Here is a 21,511-nt window from a genome sequence, read left to right on the forward strand (position 1 = left end):
AATCATAAGACTCTTGCCTAGTGCGGATCAAGGGCAGGTGGTGTTCGGATTGAAATAGGTAGGAGTGTGTGACCCGAAAATCTGAAACCATATACCGTTGAAAAGTTAAGAACTGAATTTACAATGATTTCAGGGGCCAAAGAATTATAGATTCCCCTCTGCAAATGAGAGTGCTTAGGATATATGAAATGGGGGCATTCGAGAACTGACACCTGAAATTACGGGCTAAGGAATGGGGAGAAGCGGTTGGTCAGTGAAAAGAGGTGAAAATGATATCCGAAATTGGGAACTTCTGGCAATGCGTGAAAAGGGGATGGGGCTTTATTAAGGGCCACACATACCCGTACTGCCTATAATTTATATCATATGTGTGAGTGCCCCCCCCCCCCCCTCCCAGGATATTAAAGAGACGAAAAAGTCGTACGAAAAACAAGTTCGCATCCCGGGTAGTTCCAGAAGACGCGAAGAAGACGAGAAGAACTTTGCCTTTTCGATCTTCCCGCCCTGCGGACAACTTCCGAAGATCAGCTGTATTCCCTAGTGATGTAATGTGACTGTGTTGCGTCTATCGATCGCTTCTTCGCTGACTGGCGGACTCGTAAAAACGCAAAACAATGAAATGCATTGCTGGGCATTCGCGATACATGTGTGAAGCCCAGATCCTTCACATTCATTTGAACGTCGCTTGCTTCACACTCACTGTAAATGTGGATTACTTCTCAGGAGTATAATCATATTTTAATAAGGTATGTATTTTTATCCGAGTTCTGTTTAAAAACCGAATGCCTTGGTGTTATTATCTTAGAAGTATATATTAGTTTTGTTTAAGGAGAGTAAGATATTCGTGGGTATTAAGCGGAATATGAGGAGACACAGCGATCGAGAGACGGTAGGAGAAAGAAAAATAAGCTGTGATGTGTGTTAAAGGGAAATGGACATTTCGTTTACTTGTCAAACGTCTTCGTACAATCTTGGCTGAAAAAGAATAGAAGAAAATGCACATGATTTACATCGTTTCCCCCCAAACGTGCCCAACATACTGCATTAGAAGGTGTCTGGTAGGGAGGCAGTCTCATATCTGACGGGAGCTCGCTTCTAAGCGTTTGAAATTGTATCACTTTACTTTGACCTTTCAAAGTGTTTTTCATATCTTTATTCATGAATAAGAGAAAGTGAGGTAGGTGCTCTCTTTCCATGTGAAATGTTTTCGAGGCATTCTGATGCATATGGTAATCTAAGTTCGCTATTAATTTTTGTTCAGACAAAATAGCTCCTTCCTTTCAAAAGTAATGCGGGCAAATTGAGAACTATATCTGCTTCAAAATGTTATTTGTTTTTAAGATTTATTTGTGGGATATTTCGTTCCATTACCTAAATTTACTAAGCAGTTATGAGCACTTTGCTTCATAATTTACGAGATGTGTAATAAGACTTGCTAGGTTTAAATTTTGCCAAAACTCATTTATGCCTAGAAGTTGATTCAAGAAAACATAGATGTTCCGGAAATTAACAAGTCCTATGTAATTTAACATTGGTAAACTGAAATAAAAGCTAAAGGTTGTGATTTCAAGTTACTGTCATTATGAAAACCTTTGATTCAGTCAATATACATTTGAATATTATTGGGGACGTTTTCTGCTTAGCAACACACGGGCAAAAGACTTCGTTCCAAAGCAAACTTTGCATGCTCCGTGGTTCTAATTGTGACTTAAATTGTTAATTAATCTGGAATGATATACTTAATTGGGGGCAAAGAACAAATTCAACATTCTCAAACTTGAATTCTCGAGTCATGCATAATTCTGAATACTGATGTATGGGCTAATTCATTGTTTGGCCAATTACTAGTACTTCTTTGACTACGGATGAGATTGCTGTAACGCTTGAATGGGACTCTTATTGTATGTGCGTGTTCCCTTAGTGTGAGGAGATTTGGGGTTTCGTCTTGAGCACGCCAAGGCACCGGTTGCCATGGACGCGGCCCAATACAATAGCGACATCTGTAAACTTTTCTGCTGACCCCAACCAGTGGGTCGTTTGCCTGCTACCCGATGTGTCGATAGTATACCAGTCTCGTTGTCTGCCCTCTCCTTTTATTTCTTTTTTATTATTCAATAATCCATGTACTTTCAAAAACATGCTGCTCGCAGAGCGCATAAGCTTATCTTCATTTCATTACCATAATGAATAATCTCCCCACAAATTTATACATAGTACATGTACGTTATATTTGAAGAGAGAAAAAAAATATATATATATGAAGAGAAAAAAGGGCACCGTTGTCTTCCATCATAATGTGTTAGTGTTTTAATCAAAGGATATTTACCATACTATTTTGATGTTGTGGAGCAGTGGCGTACAGATGGGGGCTTAGGGGCGCTTGCCCCACCCCACCCCATTTTTTCTCGACCAAGAAAAAAAAAATTCTAAGGAAAGAGAGAAGGGTAAAATATGAAATTATTTTCTTAATTATTATGTAAAAAACTATCAAAAATTTGATTTTTATAATAAAAATGTCAAAATTTTTGCTCGCTCGCTTGCAACTTTCTATGAAATTTAGCCAAATAAGCCATAATCTAGCCCCCTCAAAATTTTGGCTCATTACGCTACTGTTGTGAAGCCCTAATTTTGAGACCATAATGGTTGTCAACTTGTGATTTGATTTCGCTTTGAAGGCGATGATATATTGTTGACCAACGTTTATTGTGTTTGTTGCCATCCCCGGTTCGCATTGTCCGACGGGCCACTCTCCTTGTAAGACATTGATACAATGGCTGGTTGCTTGGTGCAAGGAGATCAATAGGAGTTGCCAGGGTTAAGGGGGCCGTCACACCTCAACGTTCTATAGCCAGCGTGTGCCCACGTACTGCACGCGTGACCAACCGTTTTCTACTTTAATCCAAATCCTTAAAACACGCATTCCGTTCTTTATATCAATTTTCGCATTTTGTTAACTAACTCAAAATATCAAGAATTCAAATCATTTTTATGAAGAAACGTTTGCGTTGTTAACGGAAACCATTGTTTTTATATCAAAACGGCCTGCCATTGCCCGGGGCCATTGCCTTCTTACGTCGGCATACGTAAACTGACTAAAACGTTCAGTGTGACAGTCCCCCTAGTAGCAGTGATCACTGGTCTCTGCTCGGTATAGGCTCTGGTGCTAAAGTCCTTTCACTGAACAAGTCGCATCTCTGTTTGTCAGTGGGAGGTATATAAACAAGACATGTATCCAATACAACCGAAGTGGCCTTATACTCCCACTCTGTTCTTAGTATCCACTTTGAGAGAAGAAAATGGGGGGAAACAATAATGTTAATGAGTTCTAAATATAAGATTGTTAAGTTAGAAACAGTTCGGAGAAAAAGGATGAGTCATAATTTTAATAATAAGATGCTTAGATGGATTCCCGTTTTGTTTGATATTTTCTAAACGTTGTGATATATATAACGACTTTTTAATTACGAAAATCTAATTCTCCTAGAAAACATTCACGAAGGGAGGCACTGGTCGTTTAATATCCTCGTAAAATTTGAAATTTCTTTTATATATTCTTCTATATAAATCATAATTTGATTGATTTCCGTGTGTTTTCTTCAGCCTATCACACCTTTGTGCCTGTACACTTTTTGTAGAGTGGAGATGTCCCCCCAAAAATAAGGATGACTGGGGAAGAAAAATTATACACAACAGACATTACGTCTATAAGATAACACATATTTATGTAACGTTTCTAATATCCAGTGGTTATTACAACATTATGTTTGTTTATTTAAAGTAAGTTCATTAAAAAAAATGTGTACGGTATTAAACGTGTTTCCTCTAATAAAGCAGCAGATCTTATCGTTCCAATGCATAACTAATGAAAAATATATATCTTCAGATAATTTGAAAATGATTTTGTATGTTAGGTTCACAGCTGTGTCGTCATGAGTCACATAATGAAGTTTTTTTTTAAGTCGTGAGCGAGCAAAAATTTAGGCGTTTTTAAAATACTGAAATTCTTATTTTCTGATAGATTTGGACATTAAATTCAACAAATTTTGTATGTCATTTCATATTTCGCCTTTTCCCATTGCCTATTTCTTTCTTTTGCTCCTTTTTCTTCTTTTTGTCATAGTCTTGGAACTTTTTTGAGGCAGATTCTCCCAAGCACCCCTCCCTCATCTGTAAGCCCGTGGTTCGAAGGAAAGATACATCCATAAACATGAATCAATTATAAACATATCATTATGATGAAAGAAGTTAAATGACGATTGCTTTGAAAATGTTTCCATAATATCATCATAAACCAATTTACAATACACACGTTCAGCTATATAGAGGCAAGGTGGAAGTGACTGAATTTACATATTTACTTAATACATTGAGCAGACATACAATCCTTTTCACACAGGTATTGTTTGAACTCTGTATCTACTGAGGGGTTATGATCGTACCGAGAACATTGTACATCCCGATTCATCTGAGCATTGCTTGTATGCAGCACTCATAATCATAACTCATAAAAGGTTATCTCGAGTATGTATCTTCTTCCGGAGACTATCTCTGTTTAGCTAACGTCTTTGCCCTTTGTTGCGATAATAACTTATCAAAGCTCACATACCGGTACTATTGCCATTGTATTTTAGTTGGGCCAGAAAAAATATCGCTATACTATCAACCTCCACTTCCATCCTTGTCTCTACCACCATATTACAGGCGTACAGATGGGGGATATAGAACCAAAAAAAAAAAATTAACGACTACGAAAAAAAAGAAAAAGAAAGGGAATAAACAGAAAAAGGGTGAAATATAATATCATGTGATGACTGTCGGATGACTGTAAACATGGTAACGGGCAAACTTTTTGCTCTATAAGCGCATTATTGGGGGTGTACGCGATGCCAGCCTGCAAGAAGGAAAAACAAGTGGGGCTGGTATGAACGAGGGGTTAGTATTTATCCAGATTTCAACGACCAATGGCAGGCTGAATAAAAATCGCTGATATAAAAATTTAAGTTGAATTATCATGTTTATGGAAGCAAGTCATTCATTACTTCGTGGGACATATACTATATACGGGATCCAGAATAGGGGTACAATTTTCAATTTCGCGATTACTGTGCTCTTCAGAATGATCTTATGTGTTATTTAACTTTAAATTTCATGTTTAATCATAATTATAATCTGTTATCTCGAGAGTGTGTTAGTTATATTAAATCCCCAGCATGTATCATATAGGCTAGATACATGTATATTCATTCTAATGAAATACAGTAGGAATGGTCATAGTCAAGCCAAATGAGCCAATAAATTTGAGGGGCGAATTATGGGGTAGGCCTATGTGGAAAAGTTTCTGGGAAAAAATCGCTTGCAAGCGGTATGTGGGGGCTTTTTAAGATGAAATTTTAATTTGGTGATATATTTTAACGTAGTATTTAACAAATACTATGTCATTTCAACCTCTCCCTTTAATTTCCTTTCTCTTTTTTCCTCCTTTTTTTCTTTTGGAGGGTGTGAAAATGCTGGGGCCAGAGCTCCCAAGCCCCCCCCCCCCCTCATCTATAATCCAGTGGCTTCGCCTTAAATGTATACATGTGATAAGGAGGGAGTACATCAGACCAAGGCGTTAATTAAGCGTTGTCATTTTGGTTGATCCCACCTCTTTCCCTCATTTTACATCAAGCCCCTAATGCCCGATCAAAAGGCAGATCACCCATACTAAATCAGTGACCATACACAAAAAATTAACCCTATTAGATTTACAATCAATATCAATTTCAAGCACACGTGCATGATGTAGCCTATAAAACTGGAATATAATTTATTTAACCTTTATAATCCAACAATAAAGTGATAATTCAACAACAACAACAACAGCAAATTTATAATGTTACCGGGGTAGTGTTCTTGTTTACATATTGATTTGACTACGCTTCACCAGACTTGACACTTTGATAATGTCATTCTAATGACATTCTAATCGAATCACCAAACAGCTTTGTTTGCTAGACACTTCATGTCGGTGCTATGCAAGGTAAATCTTCTTTTTTTAAATATGAATTCATATGCACTAAAATCATTCTTTTCTCAGAATCTGTATATTATGTGATCATTTAAAAAAATGACCACCTTCCCGCCATAATTTTAAACACATCACAAGTGGGTGACACGACATATGCTTCTGCGACATTTCCTCTGCTCTTAATATCTCAGAGGACATAGGGTTAGAGTTAGGATTGTAAGAGGTTTTTTGTTCAGAATAATGTAAAGATAAGAATTAGGGTTTATTTAGTTTTAGAGGTTAGGTTTTGTTTGACTTAACGTGCAGATTTTCCATCTGATGAATTGTCGCCGGAGTAACTGTCATGGAATCCTCAAGAGTGCCCCATCTCAATGCCCATCCATGGCATAAGAAACCTGTATGCTAAAAACACACCTCGTTGAAAACAAATGTTCTGAATGTTCGGTGTGCATTTATTCATGAGGCAGATCGGATGACGACACCTTTAGACACACTACATGTAGACCTACGTTTCTCGGCGGGGGGGGGGGGGGGGGGTCTTAAAATGAAAGGTTAACCCGACAGAATAGGCAAGAAGGTGCAATTGCTTGGATATTCTTTAAAGAGTGTTTAATTCTTTCGACTTCAAATCCCTAACGAATATTTGGTTGAGGAGGATCTTTATTTTTAATAATTTTAGAATCTGCCTTTCATGTGAGTTTTTACCCCGAGACTTTATCTCAATTTTTAATGATGTAATATCAGTTACTTCACCTTTTTTCATCTTTCAAATATAAAGATTTTATAAATCTTCTAATCGATCGATAATTTTCCGATAATGAATCAACTCAGAGTAGAAATGGTAAGTGGAAAGATACAAAGATGTAGTGCGAGTCCAATGTAGGTTTTCTCGGGTCACTTTAAACCAAAGCCAATTACTAAGTATTTATTCTGATTGGTATAATGTTACATATCTACCCTTTTTTCTGTGTTGCGTTTTAATTACCATTGCCTCAGAAATAGATATCCACAATCTATATATTTTCTTGTAGATGTTCAGTTCAATTCCTTCTTTCACAATTTATTTTTTTCCACTCGTTTCCATTGACATTTGTTTTCTTCCAGTCAGAAATAACAAGCGCTATAAACTTAAGGGGCTTTAATAATTGCTCAAGCGATCGTTTGCGATCATTTGGTCACAATTATGTTGCACACAATTGCAATGGTTGTAAGCAGTCACAGCAACAATACATTATTGTGAAAGGGGTCTTATATAGGTATTCGTTATATGTATCGCGGTTATGTAATTTTCATGGCAATTTCGTAAGTCTGAAATGATAGATACTCGTTATCGTTCGATCACAATGATCATTTCGGGTAAAATTTGTTTTCATTCAGCGGATATGGGGGAGGGGCGCTGCCCTCCTGGAGAAGTCAATCCAAAATAATGTCGGATCCCCCTCCCCCAGCGTCAAGGGGGTGTGACTGGGGTGACGATTACTATTTTTTGCGGGGTTGCTCCTTTTTGGTCGCCCCGACTGGTCAGACCTGTTAAACAATTTTTTTTCTCTGAGTAGGCCAACATTATTTTCAGTATTTTCAACAATCGGTGTTCATTACTAAAATAACAATACCGTTTTCAATATTTTTATGGGCTAATTCACTTGTATTTTTTTCATTGCAGTGGATGTAGCAAACTGACCTTGCAACAGACGTGCTCGACCAACAGTAGTTTCAAGCAAAACCCACATTACCTTTCAGCTTCGAGATATAAACTTATTTCGGCTAAAACATAATACCTCGATTCCAGAAGCAGAATGGCAAATCTGAAACAGGTGAATTACGATGCAAGTGAAGACTTTCCTGATTTTACTGGACATCACAGTCTTCTGGCCAAATACTGCACTCAGGACATTTATAAGAAACTCCGTGATGTTCAGACACCTTCTGGGTACACAATTGACAGGTCTATCCAAAATGGCGTCGACAATCCAGGTTAGAAGATGATTTTTTTTCCCACTAAAATAATTTGAGGTATATTTTAGCAATAATGATTTGTTCCCATGATTGGTTCCAATGAGAATCATATCTGACAGAAATGAGCGTTTTAATTTGTGATTATTACACTGATTAGTATTGTTCTTTTGCCATTATTTCATCAGAACAGTATAGTCATGTCGACTAAACTGAATATGGGCTATCCATCCGTTTTGCATTTTTTGTGTTTTTTATACGGAAAATAAATACTATACTATATCTGCGTTATTTCTATAATTACTACCAGTGTTATAATTATCATTGTGATTATTATTTTAACCGTTATTTCCATTATCATTGTCATAATCACCATTATTATTTCCATGATTATTATATATAATAATGGTAGTAATAACTAAGTAATTCTATTCCTGCATATGACCCAGGACGATTATAATCGTCTTGGGTCATATGCAGGAATAGAATTACTTCAGCAAAAGGGAGAATGGTTTAAAACATTTAAAGACATAATTACTATTTCGTTGATGGTATATTAAATAGTATATTCAATATTCAATTTGTGAAAGTTTTGAATTTCATTGTGTTTTATGAATATAATATTATTTTCTCCTCGTGCGATTTGTTTTTCTTTGTAGATTTCCATGTAGGTATTCTTGCCGGGGATGAAGAATGCTATACAGTATTTGCTGAGCTTTTTGATAAGGTCATCGATGAGTATCACAACGGCTTCAAAACAACAGGTAAAAATGTCATAACGATTTTTTACTTATATGCTTTGAAAATAATACATGATTTCACAAAAACACCAATAAAATTTTTGAATAATTCATTTTTATTGTTAAATCAAACGATGCCCGAATCCTTGTTAATGGAGGCATAGTCCTCGTATTACAAGAAACTTGTCGATTTTCGCAACTAAATTGCTACTTTGTATTTAAAAATATGCTAGATCTCTAAATAGTGCATTGTCCTATTTTATTTTATTTCTGAATAATCGTTGATTTCTAAAAATTTTACATTTAAATTTTGTAAAATAAAGACAATTAAAATACACCAGAAGTTTTATCTTCACGTCTTGCAATTGTACTACACATATAGTGAATTTTATCAAAATTTGTTTGTAATGAATGCATTCAGGTTTTTAGCTGCGGCATGTAAGATGTTAAATAAACCTTGTAATGAATTGAGTTGAAATAAAATAACATGAAAAGGTCCTGTATGGATTAGAATGGAATGAAATTAAATGGAATGGCATGGAATGGAATGGAATGACATGAAATGAATCGAAAGAGAATGGAATGAAGTAAATGAAATGGAAATGAAATAAAATGAAATGAAACGAAATTCTATGAAATGTTCTCTTTTTCTTTTTGTTCCTCCAGACAACCATAAAACTGATTTGGACCCGTCTAAGCTTGAAGGTGGACAGCTTGATGATGACTATGTGGTCAGCTCTCGAATCAGGACCGGTCGTAATATCAGAGGTTTCGCTCTTTCACCTCACATCGCTAGGTGCGAGAGACGCAAGGTCGAAAAATTAGTTTCAGAAGGTGAGCCAAAACATCGCTTCATCCGTTTCATAAAAAGCAAATAACAATATTTCTTTTCACATCGACGCATTTAGATATGTTTAGTGTTATTTTAGAACAAATTAAGTTATCGTCTTCCTCAGAAATACAATGAATATACAATTCTTTCTTAGCTTTCGATTAGTTTTCTCATACTCCGATGACTATTCTTTTGTTTTGACAATTGCTATACTAATTTTGTGCTTTGGGGGTGATTTTTTTTTCGTGAAATTGCGATAACTCTAGGTGTTTTTCAGATAGGCAAGTCCTCACAGATTATGCTTATTCTCCACTCCTTGGTTACTCTAGCAATAACCATTATTAATGCTAATTTGAATATTCATTATCTTATTCTTTCATTTTCTTTTTTCTTGACAGCCCTGTGTTCGTTGTCTGATGAGTTCGAGGGTAAATATTACTCACTATTAACAATGACACCAGAGGACCAACAGCAGTTGATTGATGATCACTTCCTGTTTGAGAAACCCGTCTCACGTCACTTCCAGAGCGGTGGTATGGCCAGGGATTTCCCCGATGGGCGTGGCATCTGGTAGGTGTCCAATCCTCATCGAGGATCGCAGTCGATCCAGATTGAGATGGTGTTTTCGTTCCACGATGCATGATGGATTCGAGAACATACACTGTAAAAACTGTGGTGTTAAAACTGACACCAGTTGGTGTTAACAGAGGACCACGCCCAGAGGTGTTAAAATTACACCCCAGAGATTGAACATAACACCAAAGAGTGTAAATGTAACAACCAAATGTGTTGTAATATCACCTATAGGTGTTAAACTAACACTGTAAATTAAACTGGTGTGTCCTCTATGTACACCGGTTAACACCACAGTTTTTGCTGTGTAGAAATGCCCTTCATGACAATGAACAACCAAGGAGTCCTTTTAGGAAATTGGTGAATCATAGCAGCCTTTTCGTCCTGGACTTTTTAACAAACGACATATTTTGCAATTTTTGTACGCTTCGAAACTTTTCCGAAACTGTTGTTCCGGTTCACCAATATTCGACAAAGACCTCCCAGCTGTTTATTGACATTTGACGGGCATTTTCAATGCATTTATTGCGTTCTTGAACTTTTCTCTCTTTCGTTCTATAGTCACACCGGCGAAACAGACTCCTAGCCGATCAAAGATATTACGCTTTTTCTAATGGAATATCATCGGTCGGTTTGGAGTCGGTTTCGTTAGTGTAACTGCAGCATAAACTCGACCCTATCTGTGAGGGTGTGTTCAACACTTAATGAAAGCCCAAAATGACGTCACTTTAACTTTCTGTTTTTATATCACTCTGAACTAATTTATTCATATCTGAAAACGAATCCTAATCAGAATTCCTGTCAATGTGAGAAATTATATTTGTTTAAACTGCCATAAATTTGTCATTTTACACCAACTTGTAATATCTAGATATTCATCTGATATGGTTTCTATACAAATTTAGGTTGAATTTCTTCATAGATTTTAGAAAACTTAGAGTAAATCGTATATGGATTTATATGTACTGAAAAATTACACTAATAAATTTCGATGGGAATTCGATTAATTTTACCTCGTTTACAATTACTTGTTCATGAATACTACGAGCATATTTGCGATGGGAAATGCCCGAACAAAGATTATTGTCCGTATTCTAGAATTAATCGCTTTGTTGTGTTACTATTGCTAGGCACAATTCCAACAAGACGTTTTTGGTTTGGATTAACGAGGAAGATCAAACACGTATCATCTCTATGCAGAAGGGCGGTAATATGAAGGCGGTCTTTGAGAGGTTCTGCTCTGGTCTAAGCCAGGTGAGTCGTCCAGCGATTAATCGCTAATATGAAAGAAGAATTCTGATTCGTTCCTAGTCAGTCTACTGGGCAAAACGCGCATGCAACAATGATCTTGATAGGACATTTCATTTAGTAGCTCTAACCTCTGTGTTACGGGACCCTGATCCTTCTAATTCAGGGCCCGAACATCGAGTCTCGAAACATTCTCAGATTCTCATTTAAAAAAAGTCATGTTGTGTTATGACATTTTAGATATTTGTATTCGAATATTATCAAGAAATTTTGAAAGAAATTCATATTGTTATAGGCGAACTTTGAAATATGTGATGACATGGTGTCGGCAAAGTTTTAATTTTGGGCTTTTGATAAGGAAGGTATCAAGTTCGTCCTCGTTTCTTGGGTATAATGAGTAATGTTGGAGGGCAAATGTGATCTTTAAAGAAAGTCATAACAGTCGTCAACTTTCTTTAACTATATATTTTTGGATCCATATGCGTTAGGACGAAAGGTTATTCGTTCATATGATTGTTCCTTGAACATCTTTAAAATTGTGCCATCGTTCTGAATAAGGTAGGTCTATGAATAAATAGTTCTATGAGTAATATTAATGATGTTCTTTATACCGGACATCCTACGATCAGCTCAGGGTTACTGTACGATTGACGGTCAGCGTCGGGCATTGTACGATCTGCGAATAGCTTCTGTATAACTTTGTCTTTGGGCCACCTTCACACAAGAAATAATAATGTTAAAACAAGAATCGTATCCCGTAGCCATCTACGATGTCACATAATCGTAGACTAATCCATCGTACGAAGATCGTAACAATTGTAAACGAAGCATTATTGATGTTCTTTGTACCGTCTCGACTGTTCTTCATACTCTAGGTTGAGGGTAAGATCAAGGAACAAGGGAAGGAGTTCATGTGGAACGAACATCTTGGATTCATTCTGACCTGTCCTACAAACCTCGGTACTGGTGTCCGATGCAGTGTTCACGTAAGGATTCCAAACCTTGCCAAGGATGAGAGGTGCAAGGCCATCATGGGAGCTCTACGTCTACAAATGCGTGGCACAAGTAAGTCACCAAATGTATCAAGGATACATTTTTTAATAATAATCTGTATTGAACATTTCGTTTATGCTTTTTTTATTTTTTACGGGTATAAGGGTAAAGTGAAAAGCTTGAGTTTCCCACGTTTCCGATCAGACATATGAATCATAATCCCCTTTTTTGTCAGATTTGAGGATTCTGGTGATGAACTGTCCTTCCGCCACATCTGTTCATTCATAGTCAACTTATCGATACTTTATAAAAACTTAGGAGTGTTTCATCAACATTTGAATTTGACAAGTTGTCTGATCTGACAATTTGCTTAGGTTGTTATATCGCACATTTCTTATTGCAACTATCAGATAAAAATACCCGACTAGTCCTTTTATGAAATGTTCCCCGGATTTATCTTTGTTGTGGATCATCAAGATATTTCAAAATCTTTATAAGAGTTCCTCGCAGTGAACCAAATTTCTTCTCCAACAATATTCAAGAAGGTAGATTTCTAACATAGCGTGTCCCTTTTTCTTTGAACACATCCAGGTGGTGAGTTCACCGAGGGTGTTGGAGGCGTCTACGACATCTCCAACCTGGACAGACTGGGAACATCCGAAGTCCAACAGGTTCAGTGTGTGATCGATGGTGTCACTACCATTATCAACATGGAGAAGAAGTTGGAGAAAGGGGAGCCCATCGATGATCTTCTACCAGGGTGAGGAACTCCACAGTTTTCTCTTAATGGTCGAAGGGAAGCCCAACTTTGGGAACCGTTGCATGGAAGTTACCAACATGGTAACTTTGTTATCCAATGGTAACTTGCATGGAATCCTTGATTTTGATTGGCTTTTGTTCAGCGTTACCATGGTCGTTACCACTGGATTGCAAAGTTACCATAATGGTAGCGTTTATGCCACGGTGTCCAGATTGCAAGTCCTTCTGAAGAATTATGAGAAGTCGAAGAAGCTAAATAACTAAATAAGCATAATATTAGTTTAACATAAAGGAATCTTAATCATTGACATCGTTTGTAAAAGTTACTCGCAATCGACCCCCTATATTCTAACTTAAAAAGATATCCATCTTTTCCAATTGACATGGGCCGTGAAACGAATTTGAAGTGAGGGAACTGAACCAAAAATGGGGCGGGAATTTATTTGATAAAATCCCTAATTGTTGAATTTTGAATTTTTGAATTTCAGAAACACTGAGAAGGTTAAGGAGGAGCAAGAGCAAGCAGCGAAGAAAGCGGCAGAAGAGAAAGCTGCGGCAGCCAAGCCCGCCACCAGCGAAGGCGCTGCATCAAGTGAAGAGAAACCAAAGAAGAAATCATCGACGTGTACCGTGTTGTAATATATGGAATTTAAAAAATATGCAGGTGGACAAAGTCTTGACTTGATAAAGAGAGGAATTACGCTAATAAGTTCTTTGACACAATTGCAAGCTAAGAAAATGAAAGCAAGTTATTTTCATGGATAATGAATGTCATTCATGTTTTCAAATGAAGTTTAAACATGTGGTTTGTTACTGACAAGATGATATAAATCATGTGATGATCTAGAACTATAATGAATTAATATTATGTTTAATAATTGTTTGATAAATATTACGAGTTCCATCTGTATTCCTACTGATTTAATTAAATAATTCTGATTGAATTGAATTAATAGATTTAATCAATTTAGGTTATTTTCTTTAAAAAAAAGTTAATATTTCTCTCAATTTTCATGATCATGTTGTGATTATTGCTAAAAATATCCTTTGAATTCATAAGTTACCAAAATGAAATGAATAATGTAAAAGTCCTTTGGTAAATATCTACCAGATTTGAGCAGATGTTTATAATTTCATTGGTCAAACTAAATTGATGGAATACCAATATAAAATTTCCTGAAATCTTTAACCTTGAATTTGATTCATGCCATGAAGGAAAAAAATTGTTTTTGCGTAAACTCAACGGAATATGTTGCTTATTTTGTACAGCTTACGTTCATACAGAGTATGTTTGGCTACAGTCACACCAATGAAACCGACTCCAGTCCGATCAAAGCTATTATGTCAATTCGAATTGTATCGTCAGTAGGATTTGAGTCGCATTCGTTGGTGTGAACGTAACTTCACTGACTGAGCGTTGATGACACTATGCGTGAGGAATGCTGACTGATCGATGAAGTTAGATCTGTAATTATATTTTGAATAGCACATGACGCCAGTTTCATGGTCTATATATTTTTATGTAGAGATGACATGATGAACAAATGTACATTGAGTTGCATGGTATATGGTATTATGGATCTGTACAAGTTTAATTTGGCTTAAATTTATGAAAAACATGGGGAGCGTTTCACCAACGGATTTCTCAGTTTTTTTCCAAAGGTTAGCGTAGTAATAGTCAAGATCTGACAACTTCTGAGACGACACCAGTTTGTGAAACGCTCCCCAATTCTATTTTTGTGTGTGTACTAAATTACACAGTATTGTATGGGTATATCCGTCCAACGTTTTCACAGTGTATTATACTTTTACGTGATATTTTCTTTGTAAATATTATATGGTATGCTTAGAATATTCAGATATTGTTTGATCTTCCACTAAATCTAAGTGAAGGGGTGCTTTGGTTTTATATACTTTTTTGTGTTTCCAAAACCCCTTTCGTTGTATAAGAGCACGAGACATGACTGTGTTACATTCTTCATGACAACTGCCACGGCCTAAGTCTCTTTAATGATCTCTGGCAATTTTCCCTATCATATTAAGGAATAGTCAACTCTTATCAGAATGTATGAAAAAAGTATGACATTCTAGCAATCAGAGATAAGACTGTAATATATATTTATATATCTCCCCTTAGCATATGGAATGGACAAATTAATTCCATGAACTTCCTTTATGATTACACTAGACGAGCATCAAATTAACCTGAACTGCCAGTAATGTGTAGACAAAAGTAAATTTTGCGCATGGTGCCGCCATTCATTGGGTTCTCGGGAGATGGGGCAACTTTCCCCGTTCCTACTTTACTCTGGGGTTCTTGGGGAGGGGGAAATATAGACCACATGTCCTTGTCAAGAGACAACTCACCAAAGCGAGAGGGAGAGAAAGAGAGGGGGAAAAGTGGTCACCCCACGCTCCCGATTAGGCTCCTCCATGCAGCGGCTTTCCAATGCGCAGATAACCTTCAAGAAGACCGGTACATTCGTACAATATGCTGTTTAAAATTCTCTTTGAATTTGAAACGTATCTTTATTTTTTCGTCTAAGATTGGACAGTTTTTTTCTCTGTTTAACAGTGACGCTTTGTGATTATTTCAGAACCAATGTCTGTGGAATTTGACAATAATAAAACGTCATGCACCTACGTACTGAAAATGCATCTTGTGTTCATTTTGTGAGGGTGCATATACGTGAGAGTGTGTGTTTTATATTAGTACAAAAAATCGTATTCATTTTAGTAAACTTTGACTGATGGCAAATTGCCCTCAATAAACATGCGTTTCTGTGTTTGAGATTTAGACCTATAGAATCTGAGCATTTTAAATACATTTTATATATTGTGAAAATCAATAATGCGAGCGCGAAGCACGCATATATTTGATATTCTGATATTTCTTTCAGGAAAAAAATGACAATTTAATCATGAATTCATGAAAATGTTATCTTATTTATTGATCTAAAAAGCCTAATGAGAGCGCGAAATTTGTGGACATTAAGGCCTAAAAAATGGACATTATTTTTAAGCACTTTTGTAATTATGAAAAGGATGCATGGTTTCATATATTATTAACAATTAACGCGAGTGGAAATCGCGAGCCGAAATTTTCGATAAATTCATGAAAATAGGAAGTTAAGTAGTTTGTTACAAAATTACTCACCAAAGAAAATGCGAGCGCGCAGCGCTATAGCTGGTTTTGACAATCAAACCTGAAAAGGGTTATTTTGAGAACTTCATGGAATACATGAAGAGAATATAGTTACTTGAAAATGTTGATACTCAAACAATAAAATGTACATTTTACAGAGCACTTTTTGAAAATCAATTTGTTAATAAAAGGAATAATGAAAGCTCGATGTCAGAGCTGAAATATGTTTCGTATATTGCCTTCAAAACTTGTTATTTTAAACCCCATACCAGCCTATGCGAGCACGAAGCGCGAGCGAAAATTTATTGTGACATAAAAGATTTTTTTAAATTTTCCAAGTCTTTCCCTCACATTATTTTATTTACTCTTCCTCTTCTTTTTTTCTCCTCTCTTTTCCCTTCTTTTTTTTTTTTTTTTTTTTTTTGTCTTTCTTTCCCCCGTTTTCCTTTTTCTTTGCTCCGCCAATAAGGGTGGCCCCTCGGGCCCCCTGGATCCACCTATGTCCTTGATGGTTTGTGTGAGAGTGCTTCCTGACTGTCTAAAGTTAAATTCAACCTTGTTCATAATGTGTAAGTGAGGGAATCTTTTTTTTCCAAGAATCGGAGGTGAAAGTGTGAAGTAAATTGGTGGTAGAATTTTATGGCTGTTAAAAAAAAATTACTAAGACTTTGTAAATTTCAAGACTGCCATTCGGTAAGTAAATCATGACAAGCGGGGAGAACTTTCCCAAAGGATGTGTCCTTAATAATGTTGTACTTCACAAGGACCTATTTCCGGCCTTCTCTCTAATTCTTAAGAATCTGTGGGAGGAAAATATTATACAAAAAATTAATTATATAAAAATCAATGAACTACAGCATTTCATTTATTATGAAGCTGCTGCGATGAAAAAAATCAAGAGCGCTTGGTTCCCAAATACGTCATCAATTTTGAGTGGCTCTCTGAATCGCATTATCCGCATATTTTGAGAACATTATAAAATTTCTATAAATTGTACAGATAATGTAAACCATTTTAGTTTAACCTGGCTATCATAATAAACTAGAGTAAACTTTAGACTATGGTTAATTAAAACTGCTATCAGAATACGGGCCCTTGTGGTCAACGCGGTCGCGGGCGGCGCCCATGACCGTTTTTAATGCAAGCGCGTGCATTGTTACGTCACTCCCAAATGCGCTCATACGTTATCAGCTAACTGTTATAATCAACGCGTTGCTACCAACTAACCACATTTTTTTCAAGCTTCTCATCGATCGGAACAAACGTTGAGTTCAGCATGTAAATTCGCAAGAAAATCAAGTGAATAAAGCTGATTTACCGGATTTCGACCATGGAACTTGGAAAATTCTTCGTGCTGGTTTTGGTCTGCATTTTGCTCGTTTCGGGCAATGCAGACGCCAAATTCAAACGCGGAGAAATCTCTACCGAAGAGGTGAGTTGCAAGAGGATGAGGGAGGAGAGAAGGGGAGGGGCCTGGGGGAAATATGTACAAGGTGGCCATTTCTGATGAATGTCTAAACAATTGAGAAACCGCATACATTCGTAATTCCGAAGCTTCGTTATTCCGAAGGTTCGGATATTCCGAAGGTTCGTTATTCCGAAGGTTCATATTTCCGAAGGTTCGTAATTCCGAAGGTTCGTTAGTCCGAAAACGAAATGATTAACGAACCTTATTTCGTTTTCGGACTAACGAACCTTATTTCGTTTTCGGATTAACGAACCTTCGGAACAACGAACCTTATTTCGTTTTCGGATTAACGAACCTTCGGAACAACGAACCTTATTTCGTTTTCGGATTATCGAACCTTCGGAATAACGAATCTTCGGAATAACGCCACAAAAGTTCGGATTAACGAACCCTTTTACGTTTCCGGATTAACGAACATCGAGGCAAAGGCAATTTACGTGTTTCGGAATTACGAACTTTCGGAATAAAGAACCTTCAGAATTACGAAGTGTAACCTGAGAAACAATGCAATCTGCTTTGGTTTTATTTCGCAAAATATCTACGTAAAAAGGCAGATTATGATTGTAAACAATGTAAAAGAAATATCATAAAATTCTTGAAATTTCTTACATGTAAGGATATGCAACAACTGGATCCGGCCTTTATCGTAATAATGGTGTGCCGTCCTCTCTTTGCAAAAGAGACAAAATCCTAGTAATAATTAACATATTTAGAGTTTCATTTGCTACCGGGTTTTCTCTACCTTCCCCAAAAATGGCCTTTGCAAGCTCATGGTCAATTAAGGGTTTTTAAAAAAATCACAACACTTAATCTGTAATTGAGTATTATCTCAGAATGATTCATATTATAGAATAAATGAGTATGATATGGCTTTTTCCAATAAAGAGTCTGTGAAAATATTGTTTTAAGTTATACCGTATAATGGTATCTGCAAAAGCATTGCAGAATGTTCAAACTTATAGATTTTACGAATATAACCGAGTTTAATGCACTGGAAAAACTGGCAAGAAAAAAAGGTTATAAAAATTGCTCTTTTTTTGGAATTTCGGATACTAGTAATACTTACCTGCTTGCCTACTTACCGTACAAAGGAAAATATCCAAAACTGTGTTGAAAATCACATAAAAGAATTGAAGAAAAACAAGAAAAGCGAATCCCTAGTGATGATTAAGATGAATTAAAGTGAATTGACAAACATAATACTGTCATATGGTGCACACATGGCTGTACGCACAAAAATTATCATGGGTATACGGGGCGGGCAAGACGCGTAGAAATTTCCAAAGAAACTCGAAAGCGACGGAGCAAACGACCGAGCTTTTCTTGGGGGCGTTTTGGCATTTTCGAAAGTGAAATTTATGAAAATTATGAGTAAAAAATGTAGATTTTTTTTTATTTTCAAGCTGCTCCATGCCCCCCCCCCCCCCCTGCGTACGGCCACGGATGCACAGCTGAGAAAAGATCCAATAGACTGAAGAGCCCCATGATTACTGCATGTACTCGTTATTAGAACAATCTATGGCAGGGAATTGTTTCTCACTAAAAATTCCCTGATTGTAAGCCTGCACTAAACCAGGCTCAGTCCTTCTCCTTTTCTTGAAAGCTTGGCTTAAACATATTTCCAAAACTATACTTGTGACACAAAACGTCCTAAAGCCGTTCCTGATTAATTCCTCGCAAGTTATCGATTTCAATAAATGAACATTTTCTTCAAAGAAAATATATATTACTGGATACAGAACCTGATTTTTAATGTTCTCTTCCATAGGACATGGCCTTCCTCGGGAATTTTTATTTCCAAAACAGGGAGGACAACGTCCTTAACTACACCATTAGATACCCTGCTGTAAGTAATCGACATACTTGATCTCATGTTTCTTAAGGATGTACTTCCGATTATTCTGAAAGTTGAGATAGCTTGAATAATATTATTGTCACATTTTATATTATTGAACACTGCACATCTGAGTTCAAACCGCAAATATCATTTTTGTTTAATCTTAATTGTAAGAAAAACTTAATTGATATTTGTAAAGTTAATGTAACATTTTGTCATATTTTTACTTCTTCATTTTTAGGACAATAATCATCTGTACGTTCGAAAAATAAATTGGAACATCGGCATTATAAAATCAGTCGATGAACGGTTATTTTCCATAATATGTTATTATTAATGTTGTTTATTATACATGTACAGGGCCTTTATATACTGTATGTATATATATATATATATATATATATATATATATATATATGCAATAACGATTAAGAATGCAGCGTGTTGGATAAAAAAGGAACAAAATCTACACCTGGACGAGGTTTTTGCATTTAGCTCCGACAAATTTTATTCAAATGAATTCAAAATTTTCGACGTAAGACGTCTTCTTCTTCTTCAGGGTTTCACGCACTACGAACAATGTTTATATGTATAATAAAATGCATTTTCTGTAGGACCAATGCTGCTATCGACTCGTCATATTCGATGAAAGTTCTGGACAGTGGGGAAGCATACGACCGAACGAAGATAGACTGGTAATCAAGCATTGTTTTTTTTATTCATTTATTTACCAAACACTAAAATCCTTATCTTTTTTATTGATATGACATTTAAAATGTGGGTGCGATCATTAAATTAAATATTTCGGTAATGATCCCAAAATATCAGTTTGTGTTTATTTTTTCTTCTTATCTCATTTCATTGTATAGAAACCGCGAAAATGATCACGCATATTTAACTTATTTACGCTTTATGTTTACTTTAAAAATAATAAGAGCATGCCAAAGTTTTAAGGAAACAGTTAAACCTCCAGCGGATTGCAGCAGGTTGCCAGACTTAATGCCGTATTTTTAAGTTATATTTCTGACTACTTGCTAAAAGACCTTCAATCATAAAATTCTTAGTACTACCTATGACAGTTTAATAACTGTATGTACAAATCCAAACTGAGTCTTTTGTATTTTGTGCTATATCAACTTTGAAATTTGCCCAAGAAAATACATTTTCCTGGTGAAAAATAAGTGTCATTTTTAAACAGTTTATCACCTTTTTCATTACCTAAAGACCTGTCGGAGTAAACTTGATCGTGTAAAGGATCTGGACTACAAAATCAAATTGACTGGCCTTGATCCTACTTGTCACGTGATCACTGATGACAAAGGTTTCAAAGTAAGTAGTGTTATAAAGGTAGATATAGGTGGAAGAAGTAGTAGTGGGCACATGAGAGTAATCGCAAAGCATGTCGGACAGACGTAAGTAAAGATCACGTGACTTTATTTATTAAAATAATTCATTAAAAATAGACAAAATGTTTGTATATCAAAATATAAATGATAGAAACAATGTCATGCTCATACTCTTTCATAATTAAGGCCTTTGGGGAGGCTAGACTGCAATTTTGTATTTCCTAATTATTATTACCCACAATGCAGTTCGGGTTTTTCTGGCAATGAACTGGCCGAAATTATGGTTAGTCTTATTTCAGGCCATTTAACTTTTGATTGAGCTGGACAAGTATCCGATTAACATATGAAGTCTTAATGTACTGGTAATTGTGACTAATGCAAGTGAATTAAAGCAAAATCTATCGTGGTATTGATTTTTGATGATTTTTTGATGAGCTATGATTTAACACGTGAGTGAATGGGGGTCTGTAATACTCATGTGAGCCCTAGTGGGAGTAGTAGAGGTAGTAGTAGAAGTAGTAGTATAGTTGTAGTAGAAGTAGTAATTCTAGTATTAGTAGTAGTAGTAGTAGTATTAGTAGCAGTAGTAGTAGTAATAGTATAGTAGATG

At 36.1% G+C, this 21,511-nt stretch overlaps 1 protein-coding gene across 1 annotated transcript; it reads left to right on the top strand.

The window, feature by feature from the left end:
• LOC129264494 (arginine kinase-like) lies at positions 1-15,748 on the top strand. The gene is made up of 9 exons (XM_054902380.2): positions 1-746; positions 7,671-7,981; positions 8,620-8,724; positions 9,367-9,534; positions 9,931-10,102; positions 11,236-11,359; positions 12,229-12,418; positions 12,938-13,106; positions 13,594-15,748. Exons 2-9 carry the CDS (start codon positions 7,804-7,806, stop codon positions 13,742-13,744), a joined length of 1,257 nt encoding a protein of 418 aa, XP_054758355.1. The 5' UTR covers positions 1-746; positions 7,671-7,803; the 3' UTR covers positions 13,745-15,748.
• Positions 15,749-21,511: the final 5,763 nt, after the last annotated feature.

Source organism: Lytechinus pictus, chromosome 7, assembly GCF_037042905.1.
Source record: "Lytechinus pictus isolate F3 Inbred chromosome 7, Lp3.0, whole genome shotgun sequence".
Lineage (NCBI taxonomy): Eukaryota > Metazoa > Echinodermata > Echinoidea > Temnopleuroida > Toxopneustidae > Lytechinus > Lytechinus pictus.